Source organism: Pleurodeles waltl, chromosome 9 (assembly GCF_031143425.1).
Source record: "Pleurodeles waltl isolate 20211129_DDA chromosome 9, aPleWal1.hap1.20221129, whole genome shotgun sequence".
Classification (NCBI taxonomy): domain Eukaryota; kingdom Metazoa; phylum Chordata; class Amphibia; order Caudata; family Salamandridae; genus Pleurodeles; species Pleurodeles waltl.
In genome coordinates this window covers 1103365486-1103379316 of record NC_090448.1, presented here as the reverse complement: position 1 = coordinate 1103379316, position 13831 = coordinate 1103365486, and the positions used below count along the sequence as shown (strand labels likewise).

Below are 13831 nucleotides of genomic sequence, written 5' to 3'. Positions count from 1 at the left end.
TTGTCTCTGCATAGCTGGCAGGTTTTCATACTGCTGATATGTAACATTTCTATGCTTTCAGTCCAACCATGAGTGACATTCTGCTGTTAAATCTGTGACACTTCGAGTGCTACTTTCTCACGAGTAAATCAAAGCAATGAGGCCCAGAGAGGAAGGACAATCAGAGGACTTTCTTTGTGGTTTCAGTGTGAGGTGCACGTAACCTGCCTCACAAGGGTCCCAAAAGGCCTCTTGGGACATGAGTGTCATAGTTCAACAGAACATGACAGAGAATGTGCACGCGGGTGTGTATATATGCCAGGCTAGGCTTATGTGATGGTCTGCAGTACCCAAGACCTAGTGCCCTGAAGAGAGAGGGAGGGAACTTACAAAGCCCAGAAAGGGCAGTATATGCACAGTTCTTTGTTCCAACTCTTTTGTGGGGTAGGTGATGTAGAAGAATTACAGTAAGTCGTAGCTAAAATATTTTTAAAAGCCTGCTACAGTGAAAAATAGAAAAGAAATATGATTACTTTCGTTAAAAAACGCATCTATCAGATAAAAAGTACGTTTAAGGCTTCAGTGTACTTTAAAGATTTAAAGTAATCCTTCATGCATTGCAGTACTAGCACACCATTGGCGGTATAATGATGTACCAAAAAGCCAATAACATGAGTTGAGATAGAAATACTTCTCAACTAGACCTAATAAGGATGGAAAACTCGTGTTAGAACCAACACTGAGTTGAACAATTCGTACAGATGTCAGCAGGTTAGGTTGTTCTGGCAGTACCTATATTTGTATCGCTCCTTTTCTAACAAACACTTGCACAAGTGTCTCATACTACTGTTCAGTATGCTCATTTGAAGTTGTTTGCGTAGACCGTGGTTACCTTGAAAATGTGGCACGAATTGGACCTCGATCCACTTTTCAACCTCCATATTGAGAATCTTTTCCTAAAAGAAAGCATAGCCTGGAGGAAGATTCGCTCATTACGATATGTAGGTGCAGCGCAAGAAGCTGCTTGTATGAGTGATGGATCTTGCGCTTTATCCTGCAGATGATATGCTTTTAAGCCTTGTGGATTTTCCTTAACAAATGCATTATCAAAGGCTGACCTCATGTTTTTCAAGACTGGCTGATGGCATTCTTAATCCAGCTGAGATGGATTTTGAGAATTTTTGATGATCTTTGGCCTCTACATATGAACTCTTCTGAAGGTTGTGTACAATACGCTGGTTATATTGATGTGGTGCCTCTAAGCTCTGCTGGCATTAGTGATCTTTAGTTGCTTTGCCTTACTGGATTTTCACTGAATGAAGCAGAACAACATTCCAATTGATCTTAAAAGACATAGGGATTACATCACTTTATCCCTGTAGTCTCAAGATTTTGGATCATGTCCAACTGTTCTTATTCGCCTCACTGATGGAATTGTCAGAATGTAAAGTACTCTAAGTACCTGTTTCTCCACAGACGGATTCCAAGTTTAAAAGGAAATTCTAGACAAAGCTTTTGGGACTAGAGGGTGAACCTCACAAAGGGACTGAAATTTGCTCAGTGTTGAAAAGGTTAAGATGTTGAAGCTTGTAGGGATTTGGCATGCCCCATCCCTGGATACATTGGATTGCCAGTCAGAAATATGCATCTGAAAAAAGGTTTGGCATATGGAAATATGCTATTCAGATGTTTGCTTGTCTTAAACTATTTTGCAGAAGAGTTATATTGCACTTATTTTTAAGGTAAGGTTTTTTATTTAAAGATCTAGGTCTACAGATAAAATTGAAATGTAATGCAGACAAATTTGAAGATAGGGTGTGTGAATGTTAAAAAATTGCCACTTTGGAAAGAGTTACTTTTCTTGCTGAGAAATATGTCCAGTCATTTCCAAAATGTCTGGGAAAAATGTCTGACATTTTATGGCCTAGACATGGCTGTTCCACTGAATGACTTTATGCTTGTACGGAGGATAAGTTTCTCTATTGGCTTATGAGTGAGAGTTTATCAATTATTATTTTAGTAGACATAAAAAGAAATAACATCTAAAGTTAGTAAAAAAAAAAAAAAAATATGAAAAAAAAAAAATCCTAAAGGAAAGATCTAGAGATACAATTATAAATATCCCGTGTCAACTTGCTTAAATATCAGACATTTTCAGAAGTTTCCATACAGCAGCTTCTTGTCTTCACCCACAGACTTCAAATATTCTTATGTGACTCCCTGGAATACCAACCCAAAGGCGCTTTATAAGATCAGAAGGCAGATTTGATTGAGTTGTAATGTCATAGCTACGTCATGTTTGTTGGCAGAGTAGATTTTTATAGGTTATAACCACAGTCTGCAAATCATATGTGTATCAGGGTTAGATGGCTGTCTCACAGATTATCGATCACTCCCTGTGCCAATGTACTATTTTATACTCTCAGGGGGCAGAGGAACTGTGGATATCAAACATTCATTGATTAAAGGATTTGGGAATGTTTATGTGAGGACAAGGGGGATTATCTTTTTTGTGTGGTCTCATTTACCTTCCACCATTCCAATCAGGGAGAGAGGGAGGAGTCCTGAAGTGCGTATTTTACTGATTCCTGCTTGTGGCCAAACTCCACAAGACCACACCTGTCTGGAATGCATCTGACCTCTGCTGTAACCACTTACCAACCTATTGTCGGGATATGGTGGTATAGTCGGAAGTTTGTATAATCATAGGACCGCACCTAACTTACTACACACCCATATCCTCTCATATTTCCAACCATTGCTTCAGAGGGTTCCAAAATCTATTTCTCTTGCTATCTTCCCACATATCTAACTTCAAGTTCTACATTAGGGAATCTTTCCAATCTGGAAAAAGGGGGATTATCTTAATGAGTATGCGAGAACATGTATATTGCTAAGCTCTATGCCCCACTTTGTCACTAGATGCTGAACTTTTAAGTTGCAGTAAAGGAGGGACTACAACAGCTAGGTCTTGAGTTGTTTCTTAAAGCTGTGCAGTGAAGCTTTGGACAGTGTTTCTCTGGGGAGTGAATCCCATAACTGAGGTACTATAGAGGCCAATCTGTGTACTCCCTTAGTAATCAAATGAAGGCATTGGCGCTTGTTTTGTGATGGGTTCCTAAATACTTCTTATTGGAGCAGAAAAAAGCTATCACTTGCAGGTACTGGTGGGCGAGTACTTGATTTACATAACAGGAACCGATAAGGAAGAGGTGGGATGTAGAGGATATCATGGTGCATGGAAATTTATGCCTCAGAGGCTGATTAGGAAATAAAAAGTGAAGCTGATCAAAAATGTCAGTCTTTGGGTTGAAGGATTATGTCAAGATGTGTTTCTTGAGATCCTCTCTGTACTTGTAGAACTGCTGGACCAGTGTGAACTTAAGTGGGCTGTTTTTTTCAAGGCTAGTAACACCAGTTTCCCTGAGAGATCTGTGTGACCTATGGACTTTAATGTCAAGCTAAAGCAGTGCAGCGGTTGCACACGTGTCTCAAAAATGTTCAGTCTACTGGTGAAGAAATCTGGTATGTTGGAATAGAAACCTTTTTAGATTTTTGGATTATACATGTTTTGAAAAGGATTCAAGCCGGGACATGGTATGCAAAAGTGGTTAAAATGTGCCTGAACATCCCACAATTAGTGATCATTCAAATCGTTGCAGTTTGGAACCTTGCTGCCTGGGGTTTCCTCGTACATAGTGGTGGCAGGATGAGTTGGAACTGGTTTGATGGGCAAGGAATCTAGAACAAGGCGAGAGAAAGCAAAGAGGAGTTCAGATGGTGAATTGTAAGGCTGGAGCCTGTCCCCATTAATAACAAACTATTTGCGGCTTTCAACTCGCGGTATAAGGTGGACATCCATAGGTAGATAGATGGATAGATGTATGATGTCCAGTCAGGATGTACGAATAGCACTTGTCCCTAAGACGTTGACATACTTTTGGGTGTCATTGGTATGTTGATAATGCTCAGTGTCTAATTGGCTGAGAGTGACTCGTAGTGGCTCCATATACTGTCTTAATAGTGTTGGGGTAAGCACTGAGTCTTTTGGCGTGCCACAAGTGACAAGTAGATTGTGGCCACTCCATCTGTATTAAAGGTTTCTGGTGAGAGAGGTAGCAATTGAACCTCTTCAGAACACTGCAGAGGAAGCCCATTTGTGGTGCGTGGAGGATGTCAAGTGCACTAGATGGTCCTCTTTGGATAATTACACCCTACTATTTCAGTGCACCCCTACCTACCATTTCAGGTAGATAGATAATTGAATGAATTAAGCATTACTGCAGAGATATGTTAATAACTTGCATGTTACATATACCAAATCAACCAGGGCCTGCACAAACTTACATCCGTCTATGGTAGATCCACTTAGTTAATAGTTACACATACTGTTTACAAATCAACAAAACTGATGTAGGATGTTTTCTAAAAGATCATATAATTACGCTGTTGAAGGTCTTGGAACTGTTAATGAATTTGAGTGATCCTTTAGAAAAGGTTTCCTGAAAGGTTGGTCAGAAGTGAAGTAGGGGAATATTTCATTAACATTACCAAGTGCAATCTAATGTCTCTTCATTTCTGTTTTTCTTTACACTTTACACCCTTTCCTGAGTGGTTGTGAGGTTGGCGAGGCTGGGCTGTCTTCAGCTTTGTCACTTTATATCCTGTGGTAGAACCTAGTTGCTAAGATCAGCTAGTTATCTCCATCTCATTTGCCTTATAAGCTTGTGGGTCAAGGTATATGGAAAGGGAGGCATGTTCCAGGAACATGTTAATCCATTGTGCTGCTTCTGTTGATTTGCCCAGTTCGTACAAGTCCATCCTTTTCCCTAAATCTTGCAATACTTGGATTGATGGTAGGTTCACCTTGCTTCAAGAAGGGGAACAACAACTAAATACGCTCCAAAGAAATGTGTAGCTATGGAATTATGAATGCATTTACCTTGCCTTTCCTCACCCCTTTACAATTTTCTGCGAACACTAAACATCTTCTTGTTTCTTCTGACAGTTAGTTGATCAATAGAACCTCCTCCTCTGCCAAGTTTGTTTTCCAGTTACTCCCATTTTAAGTCTTTTTTTTTCTCAAGCACCCAATTAGTTGTCTTGCAGTGAGTAAGGATTGCCTGTCTGCTTCCTGGCATGGCCTGATGCTATTCCCCATATCTGTTTGATTCATAGTGCTGGGTCCCTTTAGCCACAATTGTTTGATGGTAGCTTCTACTGGAAAATAAAATATTCATCTGAACCTTACTAATAACTTGTTCAAAAATATTACAACTATTTCACACCAATATTTGGCTTGAATTAAAAAACACAAGATAACCAAGTACAGTGGACTCCCGCAGCTCTCAGTAGAAAGATGGATTGCGTAACTTATTATTCCCTTGCCCAGTTTAAGGGAATCGTTCTTAGGTGCTTGGACAAGAAAGTCGGCGATTATTGTTTATATTTATGCAGAGGTTGTTATGGGTACAATATGGACAACAGGTGGGTTTGTGTAGTAGGCATTCACAGAGTGCATGGAGTAGGTCTTAATTAGAATGCTAAATGTGAATCAGCCTGCTATGAATATAAGTTGCCTTTTTAACTTCTTCTTCATACTTTTTCTAGTTTCCAATTTTCCTGCATGTGTAGCACCGGGACCATTTACGCATCTCATCTACAAAAATGTATCTGTGCCAGTGTATACGACACTCAAAGGGGTAAGGCCATTAGCTTCTTTAACTCATTACTGCAATGAAGGCAGGTTTGAATTGCTACAGTACTGTGTGATATCTCTTGGATGGTTATGATATTGGTTAACAAAGGTTCCCATGTCCGAATATACACTCCTACCACTGTCCTGCCGGTTCAAAATGAGCACAACATTTTACAAATTTGGCATAATGCTGACTATAAATACCAGATGGCCCCAATATAGAAGGCCCAGTTGTAGATCACAAAGTGTAGTGCGTTCAGCTTCTAAGGAACTCGCTAGTGCATGTAGTACCACGGTCGATTTGTGCATATCTATGTATTTTATGTCTTTTTTTTGTCTTTGCATCTGAACCAAGACACAAACACTTTCCAAAGTTGGCTGAAACGACTATGTGTCTGGGTTAGCTTGGATCTAAATAGATTTGCAGCACCAAACATATATGCTGATCTGATTATTTAATTTAAAAAAAAACATTAGCAAAACTAAACTCGTAGATTTCATCCCCTACTTGGGAGTGGAATTACATTTTATTTTTTAAATTCCCAGAGGCTTCCAAGACTATTCCTGAAAACTTGTTGTTTGTTGTGCATAATTTTTCATAGTATAAAGCTGAATTTGCGAAAAATGCCTTTAAGTTAGTGCAGGTGCACTTTCATTTTTTAAAAGTGTTTTATCCTCAAGGAAAACATTGTTACATCTTTTAGAAACTCCTCCTTCTTGCATCCTATCATTTTTGGGGGTTTTCCCTACCCAGTTCCACCCTGGAAAGGAATCTTTAGCTGTTCTTAACACAAGGAAATCTTCAAACATGTCCTTGGTTGGAATTAGCTGACAAAAGGTATAGGAAACTGGCACTTGTTGCAGTTACACCCCCCCCCCCCCCCACACACACACACCTTTTGCCTTATGACTGGGAATGTGCTGGGATCCTGCTAACCAGGCCCCAGCACCATTGTTCTTTCCCTGAAAATGTACCATTGTTTCCACAATTGGCTCACCTCTTGCACACAGATAAGTCCTTTGTGAAAGGTATCAGTGGTACCAAGGGCCATGTGACCAGAGAGGGTACCTAAGGGCTGCAGCATGTGTTGTGCCACCCTAAGGGACCCCTCACCTAGCACATGCACACTGCCATTGCAGATTGTGTGTGTTGCTGGAGAGAAAAAGGCAAAGTTGACATGGCATCCCCCTCAGGGTGCCATGCCCACAAACAACTGCCTGTGGCATAGGTAAGTCACCCCTTTAGGCGGCCTTACAGCCCTAATGTAGGGTGCACTGTACCACAGGTGAGGGCATAGCTGTATGAGCAATATGCCCCTTCTTTGTCCAAGTCCATTCTCAGACATTGTAAGTGCAGTGTGGCCATATTAAGTATATGGGTTGGGAGTTTGTCATTATGAACTCCGCAGTTCTATAATGGCTTCATTGAAAACTGGGACGTTTGGCATCAAACTCCTCAGCACCATAAACCCCCACTGATGCCAGTGCGGGATTCATTAAAAAATGCACACAGAGGGCATCTGAGAGATGCCCCCTGTATTTTACCTAATCCTCTAGTGTAGGACTGACTGGTCTGTGCTAACCTTCCACTAGAAGATGAGTTTCTGACCCCATGGGGTGAGGGCCTCTGTGCTCTCTGAGAACAGAAACAAAGCCTGCACTGGGTGGAAGTGCTTCACACCTCCCCCCTGCAGGAACTGTAACACCTGGCGGTGAACCTCAAAGGCTCAGGCCTCGTGTTACAGTGCCCCACGGCACTCCAGCTAGTGGAGATGCCCACCCCCAGACAAAACCCCACCTTTAGCAGCCAGTTCAGCGGGAAACTTAAGAAAAACAAGGAGGAGTGACCACTTTAGCTGGGACCACCCCTAAGGTGTCCAGAGCTGAAGTGACCCCCTCCCTGCAGAATCCTCCATCCAGGGACCAATAGGGATAGGAATGTGCCCCCTCCCCAAAGGGAGTGGGCACGAGGAGGGTGTAGCCACCCTCAGGGAACCCAGCTCACCAGATTCCTGGCGACCTACAAGAAGAGGAAGGACTGCTAAGCTGAAACCCCCAGCAGAGAAAAAGGAAGACGACAACTGCTTTGGCCCCAGCCCTACCGGCCTGTCTCCTGCTTCAAAAAACCTGCAAAAAGACCAGCGATGCGACCAGCAAGCCCAGTGACCTTTGCCAACTCCAGAGGAATGCCCTGAACCCAAAAGGACCAAGAACTCCCAAGGACTGCGGCTCTGTCTGAAGAAACCTACAACCAAGGACTCCCACCTCATTCCGGATGCGTGAGTTTTGACCCCTTTGCACCAGACGCCTAGGGCCCGTGTCCAGGTGATCCACCCAGCAAAAGAGGGTCCCCAGACAATTGCGAGCAAGTGTCTACCCTGGGTTGACCTCTCCACCCCTCCACGATGATGCCTGCAGAGGGAATCCCGAGGAACCCTATGACCGCGAAGCTCCGGACGAAGATATCCGACACCTAAAGGCACGCTGCACCTGCAGCCCCCAGGCCTTAGAGAAACTGACCCCCAGTGCCTCAACATTCAGCAGGCAGCCCTCCTCCCTGGCCAACTGGTGATGTGTCTGAGACACTCCCCTGGACCTCGCCTACAGCTTCTGAGTGACCCCAGGTCCCTCATAGCTCCTCATAGACCAGCATTGAAAACCCATTGTCCTGTTTGCACCCAGCACCTGGCCGCCCTGTGCCGCTGAGGGTGTGTGTTTGGTGCCTACTTGTGGCCCCTTCAGTGCTCTTCTAATCCCCCCTGGTCTGCCCTCCGAGCCGTGGGTACTTACCTGCAGGCAGGCCTGAATCAGAGTACCCCCTGTCTCCATAGGAGCCCATGTTAAGTTTGCTCAACTTTGACTCCTGCACCCAGCCTGCCCAGTGTTGCTGGTGGTATGTGTTCGGGGTTAACTTGAACCCCAACCGGAGACTGAAACTGTAAGTGTTGTACTTACCTGTAAACCGACCTAACATTTCTTCCCCCGAGGAACTGTTTGAAAATTGCAGTGTCCATTTTTAAAATAGCTTTTTGCCAATAATTCAAAAACTGTATTACCTATTGCAAATCAAGAACTGTTGATACCTGTGTAAAATACGAAACTTTTAAGATACTTACCTGCAACTTTAATCTTATGGTTCTAAAAAAGTAAGAAAATATATTTTTGCAATATAAAAAACATTGGTCTGGAGTTAAGGCATTGAATGTGTGCTTCTTCTATTGTCTGTGTACAACAAATGCTTTGCACTACCCTCTGATAAGCCTAACTGCTCGACCACACTACCACAAATTGAGCTTTAGTATTATCTACGTTTGCCTCTGTTAAGCCTCTGGGAAATCCCTGCACTCTGTGCACGCTATATCTCACTTTGATATAGTATATGCAGAGCCAGCTTCCTACAAAAGGTATTTAATTATCCACAAACTCACAGGTTTTTGGGTGGGCCCAATATATCATTGAATTATTACCTGCTTTGGAACTCCTACTGCCATTCTCTAGGAGAAAATTAGATCATGCTTTATATTACCCCGTGGTGAGTAAATTTACACACAAGTAAATACATTTCTGTGAGTGCAAATGCACGTTTTGTTTATATCAAAGTGAATAAGAACTTCTGAGTCAAGCCATCTGCGCGTACAAGTTAATCTTTCCACTTGTTTTGTTGCTCGAGCCCCGTTTACTCTCATTTTAGTCCTATTGACGAGCCCTGATAACTCCTTAATGAAGGCAGAAATACATGTGCCTCCTGTACCAGTTGAGCTGAGGCAAGAACAACACATACATCATATGGTTTTACAGACAGGGGTTTTGAAAGGAGGTGAGCAGTCAGTGGCAAGGAGCTGCAAAGAGATATAGGGCGGCTGCTAGAAGTACCTGTAAATATGATAAATGTATGTATTGTCCTGTTGCTGGTCACCAATCACCACCAATCTGACCAACTGCCTCTCTATGGGTTCTGCAGAAACAGGCTAATAATCTAAAATAACATGGGATACTGGTGCTGTGTACAGCTTTTCTTGTCCAAATCCGTTGTTATGCACCTAAAAATAAATATTTGGGTTGATAATTATTTTTGTGGAGATGAAAAAGATGGTCTAATCATGAATTTCTACAGAAAAATTTACTTTCTTGTACATTACCTGAACTGTGGGAGTTGTTTGTAATTGGTTGGTCAACCTATTCTCTTTGTTTTTGCTAATTAGGCTTGGGATACATTTTAATTTTTTTCACAGTTTAGACACCTACAAAATATCCAAGATCAGAAATCTATCGCCATAGTTTTACTAAACTATTACCACTGTTGTTGCAGTATGCCAATTAGGCATTTGTTTTCTGCGCATGTGTGCCATCTAGATCCTAAAAATGTGTTTAACAATGTTTTATGGTACTTAATTGTTCATTTTGCGGTACAGCACAGTTCCTTGTTTTTAACGTAGAAGTAAATGTCATTGTAATATTTTGTCTCTTGGCCCAAGCACTAGACAAAATTGCTCTAAGCGTCTTAGGATCGCAAACCTTATTTGAGTGGTCTTTAGAGAAACTTTTTGATAAAAAGGAAAGCACTCCTAGATTTTGAGTTCCGGGGTATGAGGAAACTGACCACACTTAAGAGGGTTCCATTGGATGTCTTTAGAAGGACATTTGCAAAAGAGAAACACAGTGAGTAAAAGACAATGGTGGGCCCAAAGTCTAAGGGTAGACATAACATGCTGCTCCCCGCTGGTGCACATTGATTTGAATGCCAAATCGAAGCCATGGAATCTGTTTGTGTGTCAGCATGACCTTTTGTTCACAGTCTGCCCATCTGGGGGGTTCTTTTCCAGAGAGCCACACAGATAAGCAACATTCCGTTCCTGGATGAGTCATCGGGCTCCGACGATGACTGCAGCTCCCAGGCCAGCTTCAGGGCGTCCAACGCAGGATCTGAGACCAAGAAGAGCAGCGTGCCGGGGAGCCCCAGAGCTGTGAAGCGAGGTAACCAAAGCTTGCCACCTTCCTTTGTTAATGTAGGGAGCCTCCTTTTTCGCCCATTCTGTACCCTCTCCAAGGCTGAACACTGCCCCAGTCTCGGAGAAAGAAGACGAATGTTCAGCACATTCACGGACACAAGCTTTTATGGTCTTTTGCGGCTCACCTTGGGATCATTGTTGCAGGTCCGATTGGTTGCATGCTCGCAATATGTAATTAACATAACTTTCTAAACAAAAACTTAGTCAACGTGAGTACTGTGTTTTGCAAAATAGACATCGCAGATTTAAGTTCCTAATTTATAATGCATTCAGATATCCTCGACACACCACTTATTGGCTACCTAAACAGCAGCCATTCATTTCAATATTTTGTTGAGTCATGCTACTGGCATTCACAGGTCGTATGCGCTTGTATGACGTCATTGTCCAATTATTTCAAAAGCTTCAATGGGCAAAGAGGTGGGTGAATGCTTGGTTGGAGTGAGGCCTACATTGCATTGGACTCCATTTGTTTGTGATGGGCGTCTGTTTGACATGTGTTCCATGTATTCTGTTGCTTTGGTTGCAGCATGTATCATTGAATGGACAGGAGTAAGTATATCCCGGATATAGGGGATATTTAAACAACCCTAGCCTAGATGAGTGGTTGCCATTCTGCTGACCTGATGTGTGACCTATATCGGAAGTGTGTTGGTGTTTGGTGTCCAGGGCTTCATTGCAATGCACTTTTGCCACAGATACTGCAAGCACGTGTACAAGTGTAGGATGTGTGTCTCTGAGAATAGAACTAAAAGAAGCTGCCATGAAAAGGAGGTTATTTACTGTGTGTGGCTAAAGAGTGTTGACCGTTGTAATGACCAGGTGAATAACTCGTTAGGCATCAGGGTAGAGTGGCAGTGAATGTCCACACATAGCCCTTTTTCTCTAAATTGACATGTCTGAGCCTGAAAAGGATGAGGGCATTAGATACCTATACCATGAACAGGACATTTCCTTCTACAATGAATGAATATTCACCTAGTCTTAATTGGAGGAAGATGTCATTTACTTCTGCAATGCATGAGTATTCGCCTAGTCGTAACAGGTGAAAAGCATCGGCCTGACTTTGGGTTGCTGCTAGAGCTAATGAATTTGACGCATCTGTGTGGTTGGATGTTCTGAAACCTTTGTTCTGATTAAACACTGAGGTAGTAGATTGTCCTTCTTCTTAGGCACTCTGAGTGATGGAATGGAATCTCTTGTAGGTGCTATTTGTGTTAAACTGGGGTGACCCAGCACTGAAAAACGAAATTAGGATTTGAGTTAATGTTGAGTGATTGTGCTCTCTCAGAAGGTTTGGTTGGTCAATTCGAGAACACTGTAGGAAGATGATTACTTTACGTGGATTCCCAGGAAAAGAGGGAAATCATGATTTAATGCAATACTACACCCACTTGTAGAAGCATTTAGGAGCTGAGGAGAGGATGTACTAATGAATGGAATGGCAACAGTAAGCAAATGAGAGGGAGAAATTACTGAATAGACAACAGAACACTGATGTTTTAAGAGCTGCAAAGGTGAATGGATAGCCAGTCCAAAGTGTGCGGCCCATGTCCTGTAAGGACCTTCCGCCATTATACAGAACATTGAACTGGGTGACATGCAACAGAAATAGAAAAATAAAGTGTAGTTGTCTGCAAGTAGTGTGTTTAGAGAATTGAAGCCTGTGGTGTGGATGACGAAGACCACAGAAAACCTGGTATGTAAGGCACATTGTCTTGAATTACACCCTACACTTCCCAAGCTGCATCGAAGATATGCTCACATTTTTCCACATTGATTCCCTTCTTAATAGCAAAGTTTTGTATTCTCTTTAACAGTGAGGAGTACTGAAGTCCCTTAACCGAAACAATACATTACAGTACAGTACAATACATTGTAATTTAAGCTCTCGAGGTGCACCTCTTTCACAGCAGCTACCTTCCAATGTGCAGTGTATTAGTCGTCAACATGAAGGCACAGACTACGGGGACACCAACTCAGATACGCAAAGAAAGAGGACCTGTTTTGTCGACCGTCTGATGAGCATTCACTGGGATTTAAAAGTAACTCTCTTGGACCTGCAACTATTGTGGTGGCGTGGGGTTCCGGTACACGGTGTCCCAACACCTGTAGATTGTAATTCTGCGGTTTCTGAATTCAATTCTGAAGGATGTTCAGGAATGATCTAATAGCATCATCTAATTTTAACAACACTTTGGCCATTATTTCTTGGATCCGAATGTGAAAAGTCCGGAAACTGCAGAATTTTTCGTTTGTTCGGAAGAAAACTGTTTTGACTGGGGAAATCTGTGATGCTTTTGCTAGTACATTTTAACTGACTGCTTTGATCTCCTATTTTTGTTGGCCTTAGGCCACGAGACCAGTGAGTTGCTGAAGGTGCAACAACCATCATTTCTACTGCTGCAGTCGTAGTGTTCATTTTTAACTAGTTCATATGTACCCATTTGTTCAAGGTGAGTAAATAGAAAATGCTATATAGTCCTTCAGTGAAGTACTTTAAGGCAGTGTGCAGTGACTTTTCACATGTCTAATTGGCTTTTTATGGATTTTTCCCCACTTTTTGGACCAACCTTTTGACAATTAGGTGATTTTTTTTGGCTCTGAAATGCACTTACACCTGATGTCCAGGTCCCATTGCATGTGCTCTGACCCTTAAAAGGTATATGTTGAATTGGTCCACACCAAAGTGGCATTATAAGTCTGTATGACACAGTACCAGGGGAATCTAGGGGACTGCAGCACTTATTGTTCCACGAGAGAGACAAAGCAAAGAATGACTCCCAGTCTACCATTGCCAACTGGCAGAGTGGTTTTTAAACTGCTACTTCACCTTTTCCATTTAACCCAATGGCAAAGCCCAACCCTTCCTTTTTAATATATGTAAGCAACCCCAATACAGGCCTAGCGAACCTTAAAGGCAGAATGAATTATGGTAAAAAGAAGGATTTATGTTTTGTTAATTTTAAGTGTCCTGGTAGTGAAAACCCTACTTTGTTAGTTATACTGTGGTAAGGCTAGTTTCTCTACTGGCGAGTACGAAGGTACATGCTGACAGCTCCACAGTGCTAACTTATAAATGGGGCTACCAACTGTGTTACTTCCAGGCTATCAAAAGAATTATTGCGTTAAACCAGACTTGTTG

The 13831-nt window shown here is 42.3% G+C and overlaps 1 protein-coding gene across 2 annotated transcripts in view; it reads left to right on the top strand.

Annotated features, from left to right (window-relative positions):
- PLEKHH1 (pleckstrin homology, MyTH4 and FERM domain containing H1) overlaps window positions 1-13831 on the top strand; it is a 277931-nt gene that overhangs the window by 172364 nt on the left and 91736 nt on the right. For both annotated transcript variants that reach the window (XM_069208829.1, XM_069208828.1), the window contains exons 9-10: window positions 5590-5681; window positions 10501-10651. In XM_069208829.1, coding sequence (XP_069064930.1) covers window positions 5590-5681; window positions 10501-10651 — 243 coding nt within the window. The remainder of the gene's footprint in view (window positions 1-5589; window positions 5682-10500; window positions 10652-13831) is intronic.